General features: G+C 42.7%; 1 protein-coding gene across 1 annotated transcript; it reads right to left on the bottom strand.

The window, feature by feature from the left end:
- Nucleotides 1–214: 214 nt before the first annotated feature.
- On the bottom strand, nucleotides 215–5862 carry mcm6l (MCM6 minichromosome maintenance deficient 6, like). Its single transcript, XM_021613373.3, has 17 exons — nucleotides 5695–5862; nucleotides 5464–5610; nucleotides 5004–5114; nucleotides 4663–4912; nucleotides 4381–4546; nucleotides 4069–4217; nucleotides 3789–3939; nucleotides 3563–3704; nucleotides 3159–3300; nucleotides 2935–3042; nucleotides 2641–2796; nucleotides 2388–2516; nucleotides 1899–2060; nucleotides 1554–1665; nucleotides 1283–1459; nucleotides 685–821; nucleotides 215–545 (listed from the first exon to the last, which is right to left on the bottom strand). Exons 1-17 carry the CDS (start codon nucleotides 5787–5789, stop codon nucleotides 423–425), a joined length of 2457 nt encoding a protein of 818 aa, XP_021469048.1. The 5' UTR covers nucleotides 5790–5862; the 3' UTR covers nucleotides 215–422.
- Between the last annotated feature and the right edge of the window lie 6392 nt (nucleotides 5863–12254).

The raw sequence follows: 12254 nt of genomic DNA, 5'->3' as shown, positions 1-12254 counted from the left end.
ATAATATTCTGTCATCAATAAGAAAAGATCATTTTATAGTAATATTTCTTTAGAACCAATGGCAATTCATATGGCAAAAATGCTAATATTCTTGCATATAATAAAACCGCTCCCCTAAATGTCCCACTGACATGAGCATGAACCATTGGCCTGAACTCTGGGCCACCAGTACAATGATAGGGGAAAGTGCACCATTTAGTGAGCACCACGCACTGCAAAAAATATATTTATTGAAATGCATAGACATGAGCAGTATGACAAGTGTTCAGTGTTTTTTTTTAGAGACAGTACATTGATAGTCAATAGCAACATGCCAGCAAAACAAGTTGACAGTAGGCTACTGTAGCTGCAATCACAAATTCCTTACAGATAAGCCCGAGTTCAATTACTTCCACAATATCTATGGCTGAGGTGGACCCTACCTAATCTTCCAGGATGTAATTGGGGTTGACCACTAAGAAGGGGTCCTCTTCGATGACAGGTTCCTCTCCCTCATCACCAACTTTCTTCAGCCCAGTCTTCGTTAACTCTATGATAATGTGGTCCTATAATGAACACAATACAGAGCATGTCACTCACCAATTTTACAAAACACTTTTGTTGTCAGATCAAAATCAGAAATGTTCTTCAAACAGTCAAATATTTGATGGTCTTGGTGTGTCTTGTTTCCAAGGCTTTACTTACGTAATGGATTAGTCTGTGAAGCACTTTCTCTATAAGATTCTTCTTGGCAACCAGCTCAGCTTCTGACTCTATCTCACTCTCCATTTCTTTCAGGTACCAGTTAATCAGCTCGCTCATCTTCAGTGAGGACTCATCAACTAAGAATGAAACATTTGTTAAACCTTGGAAAAACTAGTATCTTTTTGAATTCATGACATAAAAACTTTGCAAAGTAACGTTGCAGTTTGTTAAAAGGGTGAATCTGCAGTTGCTACATCTATTTTTTGACACACACACATTGATTTTTGAAGTATATAACCTCATGAGCTTAATTCCATGTCACCACATAAGAACCCAAAATATAAGCTTGTTTTACTCCAATATTTGTAATATATTGGAGTAGACAAACACTATATCCTCAAACATTGTTAATCTATATTTTTTCTATCTATATATAATTTCTTCTTAATCTTGGTCGGTCAGTCCTTGCATCCATAGTTATTTCTATGAATTCCGAGAGTGGTTACATTTCTCCAGCCCCATCCCTCAGCTTTTTACCAAAACAGTGGCAGGAGCTTTGTTATTGTTTCAACTGTAGATGGCCCCTTTAAGCTCTTACTATCTTCCATCTTCTGCATGTGAAAAACAATGAGGTTGGAGACCCTTTTGTACTCAGCAAAGGTCATCTTGAGGGCAGGCTTGGCAGTGCTGGTCTTCTCAGGTCTGCCTGCCCCATGCTCTGTGTCCATAGCCTCCTCTGCATGATTGCGATTAGTGCCAATCATGTCACTATGATCTGGAGAGTGAGGGTGGCAATTTAATTTAATGTATACGTGTATCACTTTCAATAAATATATTATTTCACAAAGGTGAAAGTGACCGTTTCTTACCATTCATTTCCCCATTGTCTTGTTCCTGGTCGAAGTTGATATCTGGGGAGTCGACGCGGATGACAGACTTATTCAATAGCCGGAAGGCCTCCTTAACGTGTTTGGGATGCACCTTTAAATAAGTCAACTTAAAGGGTGAAAATGTGTTGTACAGTCAATTTAACTTCAGATATCAGGCAAGCTTATTCATTACATGAGCAAAATTGCTGAACCACCTCTGTTACACAAACAACCATAATTATTAGCTTTAACAAGTAATGAAGACAAAAATACAGTTTTATTCTACAATGTATAGGGGCCTATACATATAGGGATGTATACTTCAGTAGTAGGTGTCTGACCAACCTCATCTGAGCAGTAGAGCCTGGCCATGCCCTCAGATAGTCGGAGCATGCTCTCTAGCTGCCTGACGGTGATACGCCAGGCTGACTTGGTGCTGCCGCTGCTGTCCCGCTGACGCAGGCGCTTGTACTGGTCCACCACAAACTCTTTTGCCTCTGCTGTGATCTGGGGTCAAAGTGCACCACACCAACGACAGGGAACAGAAAGCATGTTACGGTAGGTAGGTCTTACTGAACGCTGCATCTGGGCGGCAGGGTAGCCTAGTGGTTAGAGTGTTGGACTAGTAACCGGAAGGTTGAAAGTTCAAACACCCGAGCTGACAAGGTACAAATCTGTCGTTCTGCCCCTGAACAGGCAGTTAACCCACTGTTCCTAGGCTGTCATTGAAAATAAGAATTTGTTCTTAACTGACTTGCCTAGTTAAAGGTAAAATAAATAAATATAAATCTAAGCAGCCCAACACAAGGAACACAAACATAGGGAAATTATAACCTTTGGTTTAAACTGCCGAGCAAACAGTATGTATCTCTGTATCTCATCAGTGGCGTAGACTCGCTCCACAGACTCCATGTTTCTAAAGTGCAGGTCTACGATACGCCTGGCTATGGCATAATCTGTCACCTAGACCACAAGACAAAGGTGAAAATGCAAAATGTGTCAAGTTTCCAAAACATACATTTCCATTCAATATGGGCTTACTGTAGGAGTTGAAAAAGTTAGTGAAACCCTCCATTTTCTCTCTTACCTCATTGCACTCATCAATCAGAATGAAGAAGAGGTCAAATCTGGACATGATGGGTGCTGACATGTTGACGTTCTGTTTCAGAGACTTAGAGCGGTTGTATCTCCCGTCGATGGGGTTAGCAGCCGCCAGGATGGAGGTGCGAGCATTCAGAGTGGCCTGAACACAACACAGTCAAACAGCTCACAACTCAAACCACTGATACTCCCTCTGCACTGAGTAGTAATAAGTATTGCGGAATTATAATTATAAGAAATAAATTGTGTACAGCTACAGCACTATTCCCACATAGCATACCTTCACACCAGCCTTAGTGATGGAGATGGTCTGCTGTTCCATGGCCTCGTGAATAGCTACCTGGTCTTTCAGGTCCATCTTGTCAAACTCATCAATGCAACAGACTCCCTGTGGATGTTGATAACAGGACAAAGTTAGATCAAAGCGCACAGTGCCCCCCAGAGGACATATGAACGAACTGAAACGCATAAGATGACTGTCCCGTACTAGAACACAATGCTTACGTTATCTGCCAACATGAGGGCCCCAGCCTCGATGACAAACTCATGGGACTCCTCATCTTTCACTACAGCTGCCGTCAACCCGGCCGCGCTGCTGGCTTTCCCACTGGTGTAGACTGCCCTGGGCGCAAAGTCCTCCACGTGTCTAAAGTAGGGCATACCACACACATCCATCAGAGTTAAACACCAACCTTTACCCTCAAAACATCCACACCACTCCTGCTTCCATCATGTAGTAGGCTACATTGCTATGAGGAATAATGAGACCTCCAGAGACTAGCAACACAGGCTGTGTAAACAACTCAAAATGCTTCTGTTAAAGCTTTTTATTTTTCAAACTGGTTTGAGTTAAATTTCAAATACAACATATGTAGGTTATACAAATAGGATAGTGCTTGGTGATTTACTTTAGGAACTGGCTCTTGGAGGTACTGGGGTCCCCAACGATGCAAACATTAATATCCCCCCTCAGAGATGTGCCCTCCATGGTCGTCTTGCCAACACCGCCAAAGAGCATCAATAGGATTCCACGCTTGATCTCATTATTCCCTGAAATATTTTCTCAGGTTAGGCAGTGCATTTCAAAACAGATGTTTTAACAGTTTACATGACAAATCTATTCAATTTCCACACCATGGATAGTGGGGAAGAGGCTGGTGCAGAGGTTGTGGTAGAGGTTCTTGTCCTGACTCATCTCAAACACTTTCTCCCACTCCTGAACAGTCATCTGGTTCTTCACACTCTCTGCAGTCTGGTCTTCCTGTCGTAGATCTTTACCACCAAACTACACACAGGAACACAGTTTGTGGTTTACAATACATAGTCTCTAGATCCATCTCCCTCGCTAGAGGCACCTTCCCATGTTAAATACATTTTAAATAAATCTAAATAAATTTTTAACTAATGGACAAACCTGAGGGTTAGTGGGGGCCACGTAGCAGGCTAGGAAGGCCAGTCTGTAGGACAGATCCCTGACACCTAGAGCCTTCAGTCCCTGGATCCCATCTGCATCAAAGCCCTGCCTCCCCCCAGTCACTCTGCTGCTGGTCTCTGCCCTGGTGCCTGCAGTGCATACATGGAGAAAGTACAGGTGAGAATGTTACTATTACTGTTACTATTATACCATCGCAATGTTTTTTTTATTCAGGGTCAGGTATGACTTTAACCCTCAGAAAGCCATCTTGTGTGTATGAAAAGGCATGGTGTGTGGAGGGAAGTTCCTCACCTGACACAGCCAGGGCAGCAACATCTGGTACGACGATCAGTGTGCCGGTGAAGTCACAACGGTCCCCTGCCTGAGCCATCTCCACAGCCTCTGCCCTCAGGATCACCTCCACACTGCGGGGGATGGAGCCACGAGGCAGCTCCGCCTGGGTCTCCTGGATACGCACCTATATGAACACCCATGCATACACAATTAGAGCCCTGATATATCATGCTATGGTTTCCTTGTCTGCTGGAGGGTCAATCTGGCCTGGTGGACTCATGCAGTCCAGCCTCTTCGTACCTTCTGAAAGTCCACAAAACGGGACTTGTTGGGGTCCAGCATGAAGTGACGTCGATTGGCACAGACTGGGTTCTTACAAATGTTGGGCAGGGTGTATTTAAACTGCTGCTCAACATCTTTCATAACGGACTGGCATTCCAGACACAGGAAGGTACCACTGACCAGCTCAGGGTGCACTGGGTGTGTCCTCACCACCTGGCCACTGATACGCAGTAGGGACCCAATCCGGGCCGTGGAGAGCTCTCGGATCCTGTCAAGGGACAATACAATCAACTTAACACTTAAGGTAAGTAATAATGTCATGTATTCAGAGAGATCTGGTTCAGTAGTTTGATCATTACTTTTGTCTTGATGGAAAGTCAGAGAAGGCCACATAGAACTCTTTGGCTACTGGCATGTTACCATGATCTCTTGCAAAGTAACGCACTGCTCTGCATAGGAATGGGTATACCCTGGGGATGACAAAACATGGACAAGTAGCAGGTAGCCTAGTGGTTAGTGTTGGGCCTGCAACTGAAAGGGTCACTGGTTCAAATAACTGAGCCAACAAGGGGAAAATTCTGTCAGTGCGCCCTTGACCAAGGCACTTAATCTTAATTTGCTCCAGGGGCACACTACTATGGAAGATACTGTAAAACACCACATTTCACTGTATCCATCTGGTGTGTGAAAATGAAACATCAAATGTATTCCCTTCGTGGATTGATTGGAAAACATTTTAAATGTTTAGTAACTTGCTGGTTCAGTGGAGCATTAGAATGAGTTTTTTGGCCAGGCCTACCAAATTAGAATTTCAATTACCTGTAATACTCCTCCTGAATAGTGGTAGCTAGTTGCTGATTGAAGTGCTCAATGTTGGTGAAGTTTACAGTCAGTGTGTTTCTCTCTGGTCGAATGAGCTCCTCAGCATCTGGTTGATACAAAATCTCCCCGTTTGTGTCCTGAAACCTGTGTGTAAAAGTGAGGGGTGAGTTTACGTATTGATTATCACTCGTATTAAGCACTATTATTGGGCTCATCCAAACAACTTACTCCTCCAAGAACTCAAGAAATAACTTCTGACATTTTTCTGAAAGGTCATCTTTTACTGAAACTCCTGCAGTGCTGGTCTCGGCTGCAGACTCCATCCTGAAAAATTATGACAGTTCTATTGATGGAAGAGGGTGCTTCGTTTGCCAACCTCCCCTGCAAGCTGTTGTAGAAACAATGCACACAGGTGTGCCATCGAGTATAATTGGTATTTAGCTCCGCCCACAACTGCACCTCTTGAGGAGAAAAAACTAAAGCTGCGTTCACACAGGCATCCCAATTCTGATCTTTTTTTCAGTAATTGATCTTTTCATATCAGATGTTTTTCAGAGCTGATCTGATTGGTCAAAAGACTAATTAGGGAAAAAAATATGAGAATTGGGCTGCCTGTCTAAAGCCTTGTTCACACTGGCAGATTGAAGTGACTCAAATACTATTTTCCCATATGAAAAATTATATAATATAATAATAATTTACTCAACTTCTATAGAGCTGTTCATTACAGTGCTTGAAAAAGCAAAACAAACAAGAATCAAACAATACAGATATATGATCTGGAGTCGAGACCACGTTTTTCAGACGTTTTTCAAGCCACCAACAGAGAGTCAATACTGACAAATACATTATTTTAAAATGTACATGTATTTACGTGTATGTAAATTACAGATATTTAAATGTATGTTTGAGCCTTGTGTACAATACCTTCAGAAACTATTCACAACCCTTGGCTTTTTCCACATTTTGTTGTGTTACAGCCTGAATTGGATTACATTTAGATTTTGTGTCAATGGCCTACACACAATACCCCATGATTTCAAAGTGGAATTATGTTCAGAAATCTTTACAAATTAATTAAAAATGAAAAGCTGAAATGTCTTCAGTTAATAAGTATTCAACCCCTTTGTTATGGCAAGCCTAAAGTTCCTTAGTAAACATTTGCTTAACAAGTCACATAAGTGGACTCACTCTGTGTGCAATAGTGTTTTAACATGATTTTTGAATGATTACGTCATCTCTGTACCCCTCGCATATGTAAGGTCCCTCACTCGAGCAGTGAATTTCAAACACAGATTCAACCACAAAGACCAGGGAGGTTTTGCAAAAAAGCAGACATTGACTATCCCTTTGAGAATGGTGAAGTTATTATTTACACTTTGGATGGTGTATCAATACACCCAGTCACTACAAAGATACAGGTGTCTGCCAGTCTACCTGCCCAGCAAAACTCTCCCTTGTCCTTTGAAGAATATTTCTGGGCGGATACGTTGTAGTCTGTCGTCGTGTCGTAGAACGGTTACGTTGTAGTACCCTGTCATTCTGAAGAGATTGTCCGTCCTTTCCTAGGCCACTGGTTCATCATTTCCAACCAATGCCTATTCACGTGGGTGTGGCCACTGAGTGAGCATATTTTACTTATGAAAACAATTCTCTCATTTTGAAAGATAAAATAACTTATCATTTTTTCACAAATAGTTTTATATTCAAACATTTAAATTGCACAACAATTCCATGTGAATCTGATAACTAGAATGTGTAGACTTTCCAAGATACAATTTATGTTGTCCTATCATCAGTAATAATGTCTCCGACGATAACTGATCTGACATCATATTTTTTAAGTACAAACAGATACTTTCAACTGGTTGGATTATCGAAATAGTACTCCGTTCCCAACCTTTTTATGTTACCATACTCTCTATATGTTAACAAAGGGCTTTCCAAGAGTCCATTCTGTAGAGCAGAGAGAGAAAGGGGAGAAAGGTATTTGTCATGACAGCTGTCATGTACCTTTTACATAGGAGTGGCTTCTGTCTGGCCACTCTACCATAAAGGCCTGTTTGTTGGAGTGCTGCAGAGATGGTTGTCCCAGCCGAGCAGGTGTCCACATACTTTTGGTTATTTTCATATCAACTCAATCATTAAACTTTTACATGCAAAACGTCACTTAGGGAACCTAACACCTCGATCACACCGGCAGTGTCAGTGGGTTTTGGTACACCAGAAGTACATTGATTTCTAATGGAACGCTGCGTTTGCATTGCAGCATTGCTTTGCAGAAGCAGTTGCTGTGTGTTCTCTGTGGTGTATACATTTGATTTATCGAACGTATGCATCAGATTGTATACATAGACGACTTGACAGAAATGGTAGCAGAAGGTGAATTTTGAACTTTTGTTGCACATGCATCCAGATAATGTGTCGTACCCTTTTGCGCAATAACGTAATGCTGTAGGTGTGATCGAGGTGTGAAAGGCGCTGCATGTTCAATCCAATGTCCTGCATTGGCCGTGCAGCATTTATGGTGATATGGCCTCTGCAGAATTCAGGGCATTCATACTTCTTGTGCTTCGCTGAGCAGCGCAGAGCTGTCGTGAAGGAAGTTGTCAAGTAATTGAGTTTGTGTTTATACAGGACCTCCCGCCCTCACCTACCGTCAATCAACCTTGTCAATGGAGAGCCATACGGAGCCACCATCCCACCCTCAGCCTGGACTGTCTTCCCGGCAATGCACACCTTAACAAAGAGGCAGTCCCTACCTTGTCAGGACGTTAAAGGATTGCCAGTCCACCTCAACCCACAGGAGCAACAGAACAGCCACCAACTCCCTGAGACATATCAAACAATCCTTTAGACCTGCATCTGGTGGTGGTCTATCCAGGTCCACCTCAGCAATGATCTACCAGACCAGGCCCGTCTTAGCATAGCTCAACTAGATCCGGCCCATCACAACACAACACAGCTCAACCAGATCCGGCCCATCACAACACATCTCTACCAGACCTGGCCAATCACTGCACAGCTCATCCAGACCCGGCCCATCACAACACAACACAGCTCAACCAGACCCGGCCCATCACAGCACAGCTCTACTAGATCCGGCCCATCACAACACAGACAAGGCCCACCTCAACTCAGCCCAGCTCTACACAGCCCCGACCACTACATTAGGGTCTGGCAAAACACTGTTGAGGATAGTGCACCACATGATGCAGTCCACCCCATGTATCATTCACATCATCAGCCATCATATTCTGAGAGTTTGGAGCTTCACCAGCCACACTGCCCTCCACACCACTCTCCTCAAGTCCCCCCACAACCTCCCTCCCAGGCTAATTTTGGTTACTCTCCCTACTCCCATCCCCAGGACAGGCCTGGGACATTCCTTCCCCCTATGGCAGCCCCACCCTGCAACAGGAGCCACACCAAGGCCTCCTGTGCACACTCAGAATAGAGCATTGGCAGCCATTCCGATCTCTTGCAGCAGCTCCACTCCCTTGGCAGGAGCTTCAGCTGGGTGGACAGAGCTCTGCCAACACTGCTCTCCCAGTTCCCGCCCCAGCCACTGCATCCAGCGACTTGAAGGACGTCTGTCAAATGCTCAGTCTACTCTGCTCTCAAGTGGTTGGCATGGACCTTGGCAAAGTCTCAGCTCACTCAACAAATAGCTGCAGATGACCCTATGCTCTTATGGGAATGAGCTGAATGCCCCCTCTGACTTTAAATATTGTAGGGGGCTTGGGCTAATGCACATAAATGTGCGAAATCTGATTTAAAAATGGATACAATTGACATGGTTACAGGACTCATTCTGGTTCTCTCTGAAACATTGTTGAATGGTTCTGTATCTGATGAAGAGATTGAAGTAAATGATTCTAATGAATTTAGATGTGACAGATTACAGAAAGGGGAGGAGTGGCCATACATGTAAAAATCTAATTTGATGGCGTTCCAATCTTTAAATATCTCTGTTCGCAAGAAATTTGAGCTCCTGGTTGTAGATGTGTCCATAAACAATATTTTGGAAGACAGTAAATGCACGGAAGTGTACAAATTCCCTTCTTCCCTGCCTAAGAAAGTTCTGTCTGACTCTTATTTGAGAGAAATGGTGCTTTAATTGACCCTGGTCAGTCAATCGAGGGCTCTTCCTTCTGCCAGCCTCTAGCTGACTCAATGGTTAACCTGTCAACTTCCAGTGAATCTTTGTTTTCATTTCTACAATTTACTATCTGTGATGTGCTAGATGCCTTGCTTAATATGGATGTTAAAAAAAATCCACTGGGGCTGATACGCTTGATCCATTTTTGCTGCAGCTTTCTGCCCCCGATTGCTGAATCATTAACCCATATTTTTAACCTGACGATTATATCTGGTACTATCCCCAACATTTAGAAGGCGGCCCATGTACTCCATCTTCACGAAGGTGGTGACCCTTGTGACCTAAATAATTATAACCCTATTTCTAAACTTTCTTGTCTAGCTAAAATATTATAATCCTTGATCAATTCTCAGCTAACCGCAGGGGTCGATTCTGTGTCCTGTACTTTTTACTGTTTACATTAACAATATCGAGAAAAAAAACTGTAATAGACACTTGCATGCCGATGATACTGTTGCGTATGCTATTGCCCCCATGGTTGACCAGGCTCTATCTGAACTTCAGTCTGCCTTCATTGTATTACAGAAAAACTTTATTGACCTGAAGTTAGTATTGAATTCAGGTAAAATTAAGTATATGTTGTTCTCTACAGCGTATAAAAATAACTTTGATTTAAGCATATGTACTTTAGATGGTATCCATGGTGTCCATTGATTGTGTCCCTACTTACAAATATCTGGGAATCTGGATAGATGATAGGCTGTCTTTTAAAAAAACATATTGATGAGTTAGTTAAGAAGCTGATGTTAAAATGGGCTTCTTCTATAGAAATAGGTCCTGCCTCTCACTAAATAGTAGAAAACAGATTATTCAGTCTACGTTCCTATCCTTCCTAGACGATGGCTACTTCATCTATATGAATGCTGTGTTTGCCTTGCAGCATTGGGTTACACCTCAATCACACCCACAGAGTCATTGCGCTTTGGTACACCTGAAGTACATTCCTTTCCAATGGAACACTCTGTTTGCCTGGCAGAATTGCAGCATTGAGTTGCAGAGGCAGTTCCAGTGCGTTCTGTGTGGCGCAAGTGTTGGATTTATCGAATGTATGCATCTAACTGTATGGATAGAGTGCTTGACAGAAATGGTAGCAGAAGGTTAATGTTAAACTTTTGTTGCACACATATCCAGATGATGCTGCGTACTATTTGCGCAATGACATTGTCAATGTGATTTAGGCATAAGGTACCAGAGGTAAATAGAGACTAAAAATTATAATCGGGGTAAAGAAGGTTGTGAGGTGTGAGTGTGTATTTTACACATACTGTATATATACAGTGCCTTGCGAAAGTATTCGCCCCTCTTGAACTTTGCGACCTTTTGCCACATTTCAGGCTTCAAACATAAAGATATAAAACTGTATTTTTTTGTGAAGAATCAACAACAAGTGGGACACAATCATGAAGTGGAACGACATTTATTGGATATTTCAAACTTTTTTAACAAATCAAAAACTGAAAAATTGGGCGTGCAAAATTATTCAGCCCCTTTACTTTCAGTGCAGCAAACTCTCTCCAGAAGTTCAGTGAGGATCTCTGAATGATCCAATGTTGACCTAAATGACTAATGATGATAAATACAATCCACCTGTGTGTAATCAAGTCTCCGTATAAATGCACCTGCACTGTGATAGTCTCAGAGGTCCGTTAAAAGCGCAGAGAGCATCATGAGGAACAAGGAACACACCAGGCAGGTCCGAGATACTGTTGTGAAGAAGTTTAAAGCCGGATTTGGATACAAAAAGATTTCCCAAGCTTTAAACATCCCAAGGAGCACTGTGCAAGCGATAATATTGAAATGGAAGGAGTATCAGACCACTGCAAATCTACCAAGACCTGGCCGTCCCTCTAAACTTTCAGCTCATACAAGGAGAAGACTGATCAGAGATGCAGCCAAGAGGCCCATGATCACTCTGGATGAACTGCAGAGATCTACAGCTGAGGTGGGAGACTCTGTCCATAGGACAACAATCAGTCGTATATTGCACAAATCTGGCCTTTATGGAAGAGTGGCAAGAAGAAAGCCATTTCTTAAAGATATCCATAAAAAGTGTTGTTTAAAGTTTGCCACAAGCCACCTGGGAGACACACCAAACATGTGGAAGAAGGTGCTCTGGTCAGATTAAACCAAAATTGAACTTTTTGGCAACAATGCAAAACGTTATGTTTGGCGTAAAAGCAACACAGCTGAACACACTATCCCCACTGTCGAACATGGTGTTGGCAGCATCATAGTTTGGGCCTGCTTTTCTTCAGCAGGGACAGGGAAGATGGTTAAAATTGATGGGAAGATTGATGGAGCCAAATACAGGACCATTCTGGAAGAAAACCTGATGGAGTCTGCAAAAGACCTGAGACTGGGACGGAGATTTGTCTTCCAACAAGACAATGATCCAAAACATAAAGCAAAATCTACAATGGAATGGTTCAAAAATAAACATATCCAGGTGTTAGAATGGCCAAGTCAAAGTCCAGACCTGAATCCAATCGAGAATCTGTGGAAAGAACTGAAAACTGCTGTTCACAAATGCTCTCCATCCAACCTCACTGAGCTCGAGCTGTTTTGCAAGGAGGAATGGGAAAACATTTCAGTCTCTCGATGTGCAAAACTGATAGAGACATACCCC

This window comes from Oncorhynchus mykiss, chromosome 8 (assembly GCF_057628025.1).
Source record: "Oncorhynchus mykiss isolate SJ-2025 chromosome 8, ASM5762802v1, whole genome shotgun sequence".
Taxonomy (NCBI): domain Eukaryota; kingdom Metazoa; phylum Chordata; class Actinopteri; order Salmoniformes; family Salmonidae; genus Oncorhynchus; species Oncorhynchus mykiss.
The sequence above is the reverse complement of the archived record's forward strand: the minus strand, read 5'-3'. Positions and strand labels throughout refer to the sequence as shown.

What these genes read in the sequence shown, in the direction of transcription:
- mcm6l (XM_021613373.3), bottom strand. Translation starts at nt 5,789, where the DNA reads ATGGAGTCTGCAGCCGAGACCAGCACTGCAGGAGTTTCAGTAAAAGAT. An exon ending in GTTTTGTGGACTTTCAGAAG is followed by an intron (nt 4,547 to 4,662) that starts GTACGAAGAGGC and finishes GTGTTCATATAG; the next exon opens with GTGCGTATCCAGGAGACCCA. An exon ending in TTCACAGACTAATCCATTAC is followed by an intron (nt 546 to 684) that starts GTAAGTAAAGCC and finishes TGTTCATTATAG; the next exon opens with GACCACATTATCATAGAGTT.